Raw genomic sequence first — 14,113 nt, 5'->3', positions numbered from 1 at the left:
GCTTAAATGGTAACACAAAGCATGAGCTACCAAGATGCAGCCCAACCTCAGAACAAGCAGAGGTTCCCAGAAGCCCCGCTGATGCCAAAATCTGCAGAGAACAGAATTCGCTGGGTCAGCCAACCTGTACCCTGCAGATGCAACCAGAGATCTCCTCCTGTTGCGCCCGGAAGGGGTTCTGAGGCATAGGAAGGCCTCCCCTGATCTCAGAGGAAACCAGAAGTGTATCTTAGACACCTCCCACAGGCATTCTGAGATGTGGAGAGGCGTCTTGAGACTACAGAACACCCTCTGGATCTTCCGGTCAGGGGACTCTCGTTGAGTTAAATCCGCAGATGAAAAATCCAAGGATGAAAAGGTTGGACCTGTATAAAATTCCATTTATCCTTTAACATAAATGTGTTAGAAACTGTGCAAATAGTTCTGTACTTGATATTAAATGTGCCCATGATGAAAAGTTTAAGAGGGCTGAGGTAGCTCTAGATCAGGGGTGCCCAAACCCCGGCCCTGGGGCCACTTGTGGCCCTCAAGGCCTCTCAGTGTGGCCCTCAGGGAACCCCCAGTCTCCAATGAACCTCTGGCCCTCTGGAGACTTGCTGGAGCCCACACTGGCCCAACGCAACTGCTCTCAGCATGAGGGCGACTGTTTGACATCTCGCGTGAGCTGTGGGATGAGGGCTTCCTCCACTGCTTGCTGTTTCACATCTGTGATGCAGTAGCAGCAACAAAGAAAAGGCCAGCCTTGCTTTGTGCTTTTTATAGGCCTTGAGCTATTGCAAGACCTTCATTCATTCATATAAGTTCCATCTCTAATAAATTCATTTATGTAAATTTATTCAAATTTTAAATGTAAATTAATTCTTTTTTTCTCCAGCCCCTGAAACAGTGTCAGAGAGATGATGTGGCCCTCCTGCCAAAAACTTTGGACACCCCTGCTCTAGATTAGGTAGCAACTGTCCATAAGTATGACTGAATGGCATCCTTCCTATGGCATTTCAATACCAAATGCAAATGGCATGAATTCAGATGGAAAAAGAAAACGCTGACCAAGCTGTTACTCCAATATAAATATATATACACATATGTAACAGGCATACACACCCCTCCACCGCCTCAGGATGAAAATATGTTCCTGCAAACTAGTTCAGCTCATCAAGGCAAACTGGAATAACTCCTCATTTTACTCCCTTTTTACGCAATGACTGAGGCAATTACTGGCATCCAGGACTGGCAACAAGCAGCTTTATAACTCTGAAGTTACATAAAATGTACCGCACTAAATTGATGCCTGCCGTTTGCTGCACAAGACAACTTTGCTCCCTAACAGCTCAACCACACAAAGCACTCAAGCAACCGTAAAACAGGAATGACAGAGACCAACTTCCTCCCACCCCTGTCGACAGAAGAAAGAAAGACAGTGTTCCAAGGAACATTGCACATTCGGGTTGGTTCTTAAAAGCAGCAAATATTAGCCCCGAGTTCAGCAAATTTCAAGATTCGAATTAAATTCATCTGACTTTTTTACTATGTAATGATACCTGAATTAAAACCCTGATCTTCTGTGAGATTACTGGAAATAAATTCCACTGTGCTCAACAGAGCCCACAAAGAGTTCTTCAGCATGCAGCCCTGCGGTCAGTTAATTCATTTGGCAGACTCAAGCGATAGAGCTTCTCCTGAACTTGCATCTTTAGGCTAAGAGTAGAACCCCTCATCCATACCATGCTAGCTTTTGATGATGAGTGATCAGGTGGAGCTGTCACAGCCCACCATATGTGGTTAAGAAGCGAGGTACAAGGCCCACACATCTCACCTTTTATTTGCACCCTTGGATACTCCCCAACAACAGCGGTGCAACCAGTGCCACCTGGGTCCACCAGCTCTGCACAATTATTTTTTGAAAAGCAGCCACTTACCACACTTATCGCGGTGCTGCAAAAGTGCAGGACTTCTGGTTTGAGTTAAAGGGACCGTGTGAATAAAGGAGCTCTTTCATCTGCAATGCCCCTGTAAATGAAGACAGGAGTCCTGCACTTTGGCAATGGAAGAAACCATGCCTTGAGCAAGGAAGGAGATCCTCTTTCTGTTCACATTTAACAAGTGGAAAGCAAATCAATGTGGTTGCATCCACTACAGGCAGGAGGGACACAGTGGCAGCAACAGACTCAGGGTAAAGGACGATGCAAACCTGCCACCCTCTAAACCCCCCCCCATCTGCCACTGATACAACCCACCTCACCTAATGGATGGGCCACCTCTACTTCCCAACAAAACAAAAGGGGTGGTTGCTGCCACCAGAAAGGAAAAAGACCTGAAAAGAGAGAGAGTTACCCCTCCTCACCCTAGTACCCAGGCTCCAGGAAGCCCACTCACCAGGGTTCTTTAGCCCAGAAGTTGGCTGAGTGATCCAGCCTACCCTAATAGTGGGACGCTGGGAATGGCTGTGCATTGGAGACCTTGACCTCTCACACCTGCCGCCCTGAACCCCCAACAGTTTTCTAATGTGGTATTATTTAATGAAATGTCTACCTTGCCCTGCCAGCCCCCTGGAGACCATGGGACAGCTTACAGCAACACACATGAACACTTGGGTACTCCCAAACCAATCCATGTGACACCCAGTCAACTTGTTCACATTCCAAGTTTAAATATGAACATCTAACTCTCCCTATTCCATCATAACCCAATATTACAATACATTTATTGCAGCTGTGTGGTAATGCAAAATGCCTTTCCTACAGATGTCTCTGAATACAACTGAGTATTTGGGCTTATACCACTTGCTTCAGTAACTACTCACTAAACTGCATTTTAAAGAATAGGGAGTTAAACATGTTGTTACACACACACCCCAAGATATACAGAAACAATTTTTGCACACAGAACAGAAGCTTTCTGGACTGTAATTCTGAAGAATAAAAGTCAATGTAATTATTTTAATTGTATGCCTAGCCTTTTCCATGAATTTCACTTCACCATTACCTTCACCATAATTTATCCAGATAATTACATCACTCTGAGGCATGGCACACTTCACAATATTTAAAATCAAGTTGGTTCAGACATGACGCCAAATTACATTTGGCACAATTTGATCAAAGCCTGATATGAGGCCTCCCTGTGGGGGGGATTGGGGGACCCCCTTCTGGAGGCCTCAGACTAGTTCACCAGAAGAAAGGGGGGTTGTGTCACCCAGCTCCCCCTCTTTGGGCTGGCAGCATTTGCCAGAGGCAGAAGCAGGGGCTGCTGTCAGTAGATCCTCCTGCCTGCTCTTCTAACTCCCAACTGCCTTGTCATCCCTGGACTTCAGGTTTATGTAGGGCAGACCCCTCCCCTTTGGCCCCTCCCCTTTCTTCACAGGCATGGGACAAAAAGGGTGTGTCTCTGGGCCTGCCCTCCCCTGGGATCACCACAACTCCTCCCCTTCCTCTCTCTGTTTCCCTCCCACCTCCTCTCACCTGGAGCTGCCAGGGTTGCTCCTGAGATGGCTAGGAAGGCTGCTGCCTCTGCTCTGGTCTCTGCCTTTGGGGGGGTGGGCTGGCCCTGCCCACCTGGGTCTTGTAGCTCTGCAGATGACATCAGGAGGTCCAGCTGTGGGCTCCCAATGTCATAGCCAGGTGCCCTGCCCAGCAAGGGAGGTCCCAGCTGGCTGGGCGATGGAGTGCTCCCCTTCTCCCCTGAGGCGGGGGAGGGGTGGCTGCCCACCAGCCGAATGGCCTGCATCCTGTCTTCCCCCTCCCTCCTCCAAGTTGGAGGGAGAAGCAGGGGATCCGGCGCACAGTGTTCCTCTGCTGCACTTTGCCGCCCACAGGAGGGCCCAGGCAGCATATGAGGAGGTGGCCCCATGTTCCACCGGCTTCCTCCCTGATCCTCTGGCCCAGAAATCTTCTCCCTGGGTAAGTTGGGGACCTGTGGGAGGCGGGGAACCCCGACATCTGATGATCCTATGCTTGTTGTTCCCCATTCCTTCGTATGCACTGCCAACCCCAGTTTGAAGCACATCAAAGTTTGCCCACTATGACAGCTCCCCTCTTCAGACAAACAGCAACTGCAAAGAGGCCTGATCTGAATCAGATCCCTCACTCTACAGCCTTGATCTGGATTCCTTTCCTCCCATGGTTGTTTTTAAAGGGAGGTAGAATACACAATATCTAATTATATATGCTTGATATAATATGCAGTTCAGCCCCAAGTTGGCAAAACTGTGCTTTGCCTCAGACAAGGATAGAAGGCAGTGAACTACTTTTATTTGTGAACAAGACTTGGAAGACTAAATATAGTGTGGCAGCCAATACACGGAGTTTTGAATTGAGGATCTCCTGGCTCACATCTCACCTCTGCCAAAACTCATCAGGTAATCTCAGACAAGTCCATTTCTCTCTACCTCCCACTTCCCCCACACCTGAATGATGAGGGATAACAACACTAACCTATTTTAACAGGCTGTGGTAGTTTCAAGAGACAGCAGGGGGGATATGCAACAAAATATTCCACCACCTCAACCCTTACACCTACCTCCAGCTGTTAAAGCAGTGGTTCCCAATCTGGGGGTCACAATCCCTAGGGAAGTGAGAAACACTATATTCCCCCTTAAGGAGTGGCAATTCAGCAGTGACGGTGGCAACAGCACTTCCAGGATCACACTGTCAACTAAGGGAAAAAAGGGCTTTGGGGGCTTACTTGTATTAGGTGACTGCAAGAAGCCAAGTTCTGCAGTGTCTCCAGCTGCCACACAACATAGGTAAGTTCAAAAAGTTCTTTTTTCCTTAGGCAGCAGCAGCGCAAACCCAGAAGTGCTGTCACTGCCGACACTGTCAAATCTCTACCCTCCATAACAGCCCTGCATCAATTTAATGATTCCCTTACCTTTGCATACCACAGGTTGGGAACCACTGTGTTAAACTCTAGGTCAGGCCAATCCCACCCACCTCAAGAAAAAATTTCAGCTGTTGTTTCCCACAACTGCTACTTCAGCATTCTGTGGTCCGAGGGCCTGAGCACACCCCACTGCATCAGGTTAGAGTGGGAGCATGAAGTTCTCTTAATGTTTTTTTTAGTGTACACACTTATGCACCAAGAGGGCCTAGAACAGGGGTGCTCAATAGGTGGATCGCGATCTACCAGTAGATCGCGAGGCAAAATGAGTAGATCGCAGAGCCCTGTCTCTCCAAACTGTTAATATGTCAGTTTCGTCTAGTGACTAGACGAAACTGACATATTTAGCTGACACTAAACTGACACTGAAACTGACACTTTAGCTGCTCTTCAGGCATGCAGCAACAAAACTGATGAAACAGACTAGACTCCAGCAGGGGCTCCATACATTAAAGGGGGTGTCTGTCAGATGCTTCCTTCCCCCCTGGTAGATCTCCGGGCCTTGCTGGGTTTCAAAGTAGCTCTCAAGCCAAAAAAGTGTGAGCACCCCTGGCCTAGAATATGTAGAACCAAGATCAGATTTTGTGGTGGCCCTAGTTTGCTAGCAACCAACTACACACGTTCACTATAGGTATAACCACTACATTATCTCTTGACTAAAATATGCAACTTGTCCCTCAAAATGGCCACAGTGCCAGAGGATTGGAGGATAGTAAATGTCACGCCGATCTTTAAAAAGGGAAAGAGGGGGGACCCGGGAAACTATAGGCCGGCCAGCCTAACAACTATACTGGGTAAGATGGTGGAATGCCTAATCAAAGACAGAATCTCAAAACACATAGACAAACAGGACTTGCTGAGAGAGAATCAGCATGGCTTCTATAAGGGTAAGTCTTGCCTCACAAACCTTTTAGAATTCTTTGAAAAGGTCAACAGGCATGTGGATGCGGGAGAACCCATGGACATTATATATCTGGACTTTCAGAAGGCATTCGACATGGTCCCTCACCAAAGGCTACTGGAAAAAACTCCACAGTCAGGGAATTAGAGGGCAGGTCCTCTCCTGGACTGAGACCTGGTTGAAGACCAGGAAACAGAGAGTGGGTGTCAATGGGCAATTTTCACAATGGAGAGAGGTGAAAAGCAGTGTGCCCCAAGGATCTGTCCTAGGACCAGTGCTCTTCAACCTCTTCATAAATGACCTGGAGACAGGGGTGAGCAGTGAGGTGGTTAAGTTTGCAGACGACACCAAACTTTTCTGAGTGGTGAAGACCAGAAGTGATTGTGAGGAGCTCCAGAAGGATCTCTCCAAACTGGCAGAATGGGCAGCAAAATGGCACATGCGTTTCAACGTCAGTAAGGGTAAAGTCATGCACATTGGGACAAAAAAAATCAAAATTTCACATATAGGCTAATGGGTTCTGAGCTGTCTGTGACAGATCAGGAGAGAGATCTTGGGGTGGTGGTGAACAGGTCGATGAAAGTGTCGACCCAAAGTGCGGCGGCAGTAAAGAAGGCCAATTCTATGCTTGGGATCATTAGAAAAAGTTGTTGGCAACCTTCGCTCTCGAAAGACTATGGTATCACGCTCTGAAAGGTGATTCTGGAACAGCGTCTGGTGTGGCTGAAAAGGCCGATTCAGCAGTGACAATCCCTTCCACACTGGGAGCAAGTGCAGCCTGTCCCTGGTCTGTCTCTCTGGCTATAGGCCTTCCTTCTTTGCCTCTTAGCCTCAGACAGTTGGCCAAGTGTCTCTTCAAACTGGGAAAGTATTGAGAACAAAACAGCTAATATTATAATGCCTTGTACAAATTGATAGTAAGGCCACACCTGGAGTATTGTGTCCAGTTCTGGTCGCCGCATCTCAAAAAGGATATAGTGGAAATGGAAAAGGTGCAAAAGAGAGCGACTAAGATGATTACTGGGCTGGGGCACCTTCCTTATGAGGAAAGGCTATGGCGTTTGGGCCTCTTTAGCCTAGAAAAGAGGCGCCTGAGGGGGGTATGATTGAGACATACAAAATTATGCATGGGAAGGATAAAGTGGATAGGGAGATGCTCTTTACACTCACGTAACACCAGAACCAGGGGACATCCATTAAAAGTGAGTGTTGGGAGGGTTAGAACAGACAAAAGAAAATATTTCTTTACTCGGCGTGTGGAACTCCTTGCCACAGGATGTGGTGATGGCATCTGGCCTGGATGCCTTTAAAGGGGGATTGGACAATTTTCTGGAGGAAAAATCCATTATGGGTTACAAGCCATGATGTGTATGTGCAACCTCCTGATTTTAGAAATGGGCTATGTCAGAATGCCAGATGCAGGGGAGGGTACCAGGATGCAAGTCTCTTGTTATCTAGTGTGCTCCCTGGGGCATTTGGTGGGCCACTGTGAGATACAGGAAACTGGACTAGATGGGCCTATGGCCTGATCCAGTGGGGCTGTTCTTATGTTCTTACAAGTGGAACTGGAACCAAAATGTTGCACCTCCCCAACACTAAAGCCCTATTTTCCTCTCCCTGTCCCACTCGTTGAGTTCCTCTGCTGCTCTTTCTCCAACTGATAGCTCAGCACTCTATAGTTCCTAGGAGCCACTGAACATGCTTAAACCATCCGAGACTGTGTTTTCCCTTTTCTTTTAATTTGTAAATATATCTATTTGCATGTATCTGTGGAGGGCTCTGTTTGTAGATACCATTACCTTTTGTTTGTGTGTCCTCACAATACAATCCTAGGCAAGTCTACTCAGAAGTAAGTTTCTCTATGTTCAGTAGGACTTACTCCCAGGTAAGCACATTTCAGATGCAGCCTCAATCTGCAAAGTGAGAGGCATTCAGCCCATTCTAATTCACTATTAGTATAGATAGATTATACAGTAGGCGATGATAATGGATATTTGCAGCAAATTCAACTATTACCCTGCAGATGCCTGATCTTGTCTGATCTTGGAAGCTAAGCAGGGTCAGGCCTGGTTAGTACTTGGATGGGAGACCGCCTGGGAATACCGGGTGCTGTAGGCTTATACCATAGTCTTTCGAGACTGAAGGTTGCCAACCATATTTCAACTAGGTGACTTTAAGAATTATAGCTGAAATTTCTGAAAAACATGCACTGTGGATTGCAACCCTATTGATTCCTCTGAACCTCTCAGCCCCACTTGATACCATTAGTCAGATAACCTTTGGAACTGCCTCACAGGGAGACACTACATTGAAATGACTCCAATTGTTTTGAAGGGCTTGGTTTCAGAAAGTGGTAACACCAGCACTGAAAAAGTGCAAATCTTGTTCATATTTTCAAGATAAGACAGTCCAATTATCAAGGTAGGACAGCCCAATTATAATGTGGGCAGGATAAACTGCTTCTGGCTACATTCTGCCGATGGGCCTTATGTTTGACACCCTTGCTCTAGGAATGCTCCTTAGGAAACCTGTAGGCCCATCACTATAAAATTTCCAGTGGCAGAGAGAGAGAGAGAGAGAATTAACAACCAACCATCTGGTTCTATTAATGTAGTACTTCCTTATGTTATTTTGTCATTATCTTGATTATTTTGTATTTCTGTATTGCTAGCCACTTTGGGTTCCCTATTGGGACCCCTGGAGGGCCACGGCTCAGCAATGCTCAGTTAGACAAATCAAGAGTCTGACTTAGTACAAGACAGCATGCTATATAACAAGAACAGATTTTTAAATAAATAAATGGTTAGATGAAGATAACCAGTGGGATGAAACAAAATTACTGCTTAAGCAATTTAGGGCCCAAACCTATCCAATTGTCCTGCACTGGTGCAGCCGCAATGCTGCCCCAAGGTAAGGGAACAAATGTTCCCATACCTTGAGGAGGCCTCTGTGACCACCTCCCCACAACAGGATGCAGTGCATGCCCCACTTGCATAATTGCACGGGCACTGGAAAATTGGGTAGGATTGGGCCCTTAAGCATTTTTAAGGAAACAAACAAAAAAACATGCAAGAGAGTGCCTGGGAGTGACAACTATACCTCATCATGTTCTGATTATCGACACTCTGAACGCAGGCATTCCGCAAGCATCTGAAACATTCGGTCAATAGCAGCAAGCATGAATCTAGATGAGCCGGACTACTGGTGCCCTTGCAGGCAACTCCAATTTCACAGGAAGCGTTCCTCAAAATGTACAAGAGCTTCTGGAATATGCTTTCATCTGCCATGTTTCTGAAACAAAAAATAGACACAGAGTCAACAATGTAGGACTACATCATTTGCATAAAAAGAAAGATTCGGTTTACACCAATAAGGATGTCTTCTTACTAGAAGAAAAATAATTCAAGACATTTTGCCAAACTAGTAGCATATTGGAGCAGTTCTGAGTAGCTCAGGATTAACCCTTCTCTTTCTGGCTTCTGAACAAAATGGGGGGAGGAATGGTGGATGGACTGAGCAGACTATATTTCAAAGCTTTCCTATTAGTCATGACTTCTGATACTTTTCTAAAAATAAGAACATATTAAATAAGCCCTTAAAAGCTTTGGCCTTCCAAAAGAATCATAAGGTAAGAATTTATATTTGGTAGGAAGCATATGAATTAATTAAATTTGCTCTTCTGCACTATTTCCAGCCCACTCCTATGCTGTTTGGCCACCAGCTGAACACACATTGCACCAACGAGGACTGTTATAGCTGTTGTAAAACAGCCACCAATGGTGTGCGCTGCCTGGCCCCCGGTGGACAGGCTAGAGTGCCCTCCCAGGCGCCAGCAGATAGCCAAAGATCTGCCATCTAAGGTAGGTTGGGGGGGGGAGGGAAGAAGAGGGCAGTGTTGGTGTGGGAAGGCAGGTAGGGCCCAGGAAGGGGGTGAGTTCAGTGGCTGCTGATCCTAACCACCTTCCCCAGCCCTGATCTGCCTGCAGTTTAATGTGGACTTGCACCTATCATGCTAACGCATGTTCAAACTGACCTACAGAAACCACAGGGCAAGGAAACAAATGTTCCCTTACCTCAAAGAGGCCTCCAGAGGCCATAATTTCCCTGCGGATGCAGCAGTAGCTACGTTTACACCTTGCACCATCATATGGAGTTAGGATTGTGCCATCATTTCAAAAAATGGTTTGGGGTGTTATCACGAAAGTTACAAACTCTGCCCTTTCTGCTATGCTGCAGTGAGGATCAGAGCATCAGCCAAGAACGTTTCTGCTCAGTGACTGTCCTATGACCACAGGCAGGAAGACTGCAATATGGGCAATGTGGGGGAACAACGACCCATTCTGAAGATTGGGGCTCAAATATTGACCAAAATCCAAGATGTTGCTCAGGCTCACAAAAGAGCTTGTGCCAGTCCAGAAAATTTTTTGACTTTTTACCTTTGACCACCTAAGCCCCAAAGCTCTTTCACACACTACAAACTATTTTTAAAATACCCCTTAATTTCAAAAGCATTTTGCCCTGCAGCATGGAAGGATACTAGTGAGAAAAGAAGAACCTAAAAGGTCCCTTCGATGCACAGAACTCACTTCGTGGTTCTTTAGATCCTGCTTCTCGAGTGATTTGAGGCCATCGGAGAAGGTAAGTGTGGCCAGGATAGAGCCCTTAAGAGCCCAATCCTAGGCCTACGTCTACTAAGCCCAGTACAGTCGGTGGGACTTACTCCCAGGTAAGCGTGGGCAGGATAGAGCCCTGAAGAGGCCTGTCTACTCAGAAGTAAGCCCAGTACAGTCGGTGGGGCTTACTCCCAAGTAAGTGCGGCCAGGATAGAGCCCCGTCTACTCAGAAGTAAGCCCAGTACAGTCGGTGGGGCTTACTCCCAGGTAAGTGTGGTCAGGATAGAGCCCTGTCTACTCAGGAGTAAGCCCCATGACAGTGAATGGGGCTCACTCCCAGGGCAGCGTGGCTGGGACTGCAGCCTGAGCTGAGAGCCGGAGGCAGGCGGGCACTGAGAGGGCCGCAGGAGGAAGACACGCGGCGTGGAGTCCACACGTGACGAGCCGCTCCCCCCCGCTCCCCCTCACCTGTGCGCCTCCTCGCGGAGGAGGCCCTCCATCCGCCGCACGGTTGCCAGGCAACCGGGGAGCGCCTCCTCCCCCTCCACCCCCAGCCGCGCTGCCAGAGCGCGCAGCTCCACCGACGACATCCTCGCCGACCGATGACGCGCGCGCGCGGCCCCGCCCACAGGATCGCGCGCCGGCCCCGCCCAGTTGAGGGAGGCGGGGCTTGCGCGGTGCTCTCTCGCCGGTGGGCGGAGTCTGCGGCTCCGGGCACTGAGCCCCTCCCTTCGGTGGCGTAGCTGGAGGAGGGCGGAGCACTCAGCTGGTGGGGAGGTGGGCGAGCGGCCCCTCCTTTCGGAGCCATTCCCGGCGGGGGGGTCTGCTCCGTCCCCCCCCTCCAGCTACTTTACGTACTCCCTTTTACTCTTGCAGCGCCCACACACCCAGTGGCATAGCCGGGGGGGGCAAAGCACTGAGTTTTGCAGGGATCCCCACCGCAGCACTAAATTTTGCAGGGAGGCTCCCTGCCAAGCTTTGTGCTTTGCACCCCAAGAGATGGGACCATTCCTGATCCCCCCAGTGGCATAGCTAGAGGGGGGCAAAGCATGAAGCCTCACCGCAGCGTGCAAGGGACCCCTCCCCCTTTGGAGCCATTCTGGGTGGGGGAGCAAAACGGAGGTGAATGCAAAATAGTGAGATGGGAGACCCATCCCTGATCCCTCCCAATGGCGTAGCTAGAGGGGGGCAAAGCACTGAGTTTTGCAGGGAGCCTCACCAGGGCATGCAAGGGACCCCCCTTGGAGCCATTAGGGGTGAATGCCTCCCTGTTGCTCCCCCCACCCAGAATGGCTTCGAAGGAGAGGGGCCCGTTGCACACCTCGGTGAGGCTCCCTGTAAAACGCAGCGATCCCCCTCTAGCTACGCCACTGCGGTGTGGCGTGTGGGTGCTGCAAACAGCATTTGCAGAATGCCCACCTGCCCTTCTGGCCCGTGTAGAGTGAGAGCTGAAGGGCAGAGGTCTTCAACCTTTTCTGTGCCATGACCCCAATAAATAGAAGTCTTCAAAAAATTAAGCAGGAAATGCAGGACCCAGCACTGATCCCACCAAGCGGCATAGCTAGAGGAGGCGCAAAGCACCGCGTCCAACTGTGCAAGCAGCCCTTCCCCCTCCCCTTTGGAGCCATTCCAGACGGGGAGCAAAACAGGCAAATGCCAGAGAAGACCCAGAGAAGAGGTGAAGGCCTCCACTCTGCTCCCCATCCCCACCCGGAATGGCTCCAAAAGGGAGCTGCCTCCGCTTTACAGGGAGCCTCACTGAGGTGGGCAAGGGGCCCCTCCCCTTCGAAGCAATTCTGGGTAGGGGGAGCAAAATGGAGGCATTTGCTCCAAATGGCTCCGCAGAGAGGGGTCTCAGGTGATTGCACACTGCAGTGAGTCTCCCTGCAGAACCTAGTGCAGGGGTGTCAAACTCTTTCATATTGAGGGCCGAAGAGCATTCATGATGCCTGCTGAGGGCCGGAAGTGATGTCATCAGGCAGGAAGTGATGTCATTAAACAGTTCAAAACCAAAAATAAGCACTTTTTCTCACTTAGGAACTCATTAGCTGCAAATGACAGAAGAGAAAATATGCAAATCTTGATCATATTTCAAGATATGGGAAAGCCCAATTTTCATGTGGGCTGCCCTTATAGCAGTAACACCTCAGCAGCTGAGAGCCTGAGGGCCGGATATAAAGCTTCCATGGGCCGCTTCTGGTCCCCAGGACTTATGTTTGACACTCCTGACCTAGTGCTTTGCACCCCCTCTAGCTACCCCACTGCATCATTCATAGAATCATAGAGTTGGAAGCGACCTAATACGTCATCTAGTACAACTCTTGCATGTAGCAGAAAATCCTCCTAGAGCAGTGTTTCTCAAACTGTGGGTTGGGACCCACTAGGTGGGTTGTGAGCCAATTTCAGGTGGGTCCCCATTCATTTCAGTATTTCATTTTTAATAGCTTAGACTTGATGCTGCCCTGGTATGTGACTGCATTTGGGGAAATGTTAAAGACCTGTACTTTTAACAAGCTAGTATGTCTATTCTTTTAACAATGATAGTAAATGGGACCTGGGTAAGTGCGGGCAGGACTGCAGCCTAGGATTGTTAACAATTTTCCTGCTTGATGATGTCCTTTCTGGACATGACATCACCTCCAGTGGGTCCTGACAGATTCTCATTCTAAAAGTGGGTCCCAGTGCTAAATGTGTGAGAACAACTGTCCTAGAGCATCTCCAAAAATGATTGTCGAGCCTCTGCTTGAAGAACTCCAGTGAGGGAGAGTCCACCACTTCCCTCGGCAATCTGTTCCACTGCTGAAAGGCCTCTACCATCAGGAATTTTTCTTGATATCCAATTATCCCATAGTCAGGAATTTTTTCCCTGATATCAGTGATCCCAACCCCTTCTAGGACCCCAGGCACATAGGTTGCAAGGCAATGGCTCAACCTCCAAACCACACCCCCTACCCTGACAATCTCTTGCTCAGCTGGCAGAGGAACAGACAATTTGTTACTACAGACAGGTGCTTAGAAACAGAACTGCCGAACCTGGAAGAGTTTTCCAACAGGTTTCATCCGCTGTGCTCCAAACTCCTGCAGCACACCTGCAGATCTTTCATGGCACTGGTTGAAAATCGCTGTGGCATGCAGAAGGTTGCAGCTTTGGTTCACACTATTCCTTGTTGCAAAGTTATCAGGACTGGGAAAATTCTCCGCCTAAGCCCACAGATAGCATAGTGACAGGCGGTGAGGGCTAAAGGGACCGATGGCCTAGCTTGGCGTAAAGCTCGTTCAGTGGCAGTATTGTTCTGAAGTGTAATTCTGCCCTCCCACACCTTTCTCATAGGTGACATTCCACACATTTCACAGCTGCTGCTGCTCCCGCACCCAAGCCAAAAATATCTCAGCTGCTTGAACTTGAATCAAGGATGACCTCATTGCAGGATTTTCACCCATGCATGCCTCGTCCTGTGCTTTTGCCACCCTCTTCCATCTCACCCTCCCACATCATGAACGCCTCCCCCATTCGCTCCTTCAGTTCAGCTCCTTCGTATTTTATGAACACAAAAAGACATTCAGATGTTGCCAAAGCATAAACAAAGCGGAGAGCTCATGTTGCTGTCCAAGGCTGAGATAAGTATCAATCATTGGCCCGGGATGGGACTGTGTTGCATTTAATCCTCACACATATAGGATTGATGCGAGGCTACATCTTCATGACAGAGCTGGGTTTTCACCT

The 14,113-nt window shown here is 48.6% G+C and overlaps 1 protein-coding gene across 5 annotated transcripts in view; it reads right to left on the bottom strand.

The window, feature by feature from the left end:
- Nucleotides 1-10,981, bottom strand: part of ATXN10 (ataxin 10) — a 69,142-nt gene extending 58,161 nt beyond the window's left edge. For all 5 annotated transcript variants that reach the window (XR_010794679.1, XM_066632653.1, XM_066632652.1 and 2 more), the window contains exons 1-2: nt 10,858-10,981; nt 8,876-9,067 (exon numbers count right to left, since the gene is read on the bottom strand). Coding sequence is in view for 4 of the 5 variants with exons in the window: in XM_066632653.1 (XP_066488750.1) it covers nt 8,876-9,067; nt 10,858-10,979 (314 nt within the window). In the remaining variant the exon portion in view is untranslated. The remainder of the gene's footprint in view (nt 1-8,875; nt 9,068-10,857) is intronic.
- Between the last annotated feature and the right edge of the window lie 3,132 nt (nt 10,982-14,113).

Source organism: Tiliqua scincoides, chromosome 6 (genome assembly GCF_035046505.1).
Source record: "Tiliqua scincoides isolate rTilSci1 chromosome 6, rTilSci1.hap2, whole genome shotgun sequence".
NCBI classification, from domain to species: domain Eukaryota; kingdom Metazoa; phylum Chordata; class Lepidosauria; order Squamata; family Scincidae; genus Tiliqua; species Tiliqua scincoides.
The sequence above is the reverse complement of the archived record's forward strand: the minus strand, read 5'-3'. Positions and strand labels throughout refer to the sequence as shown.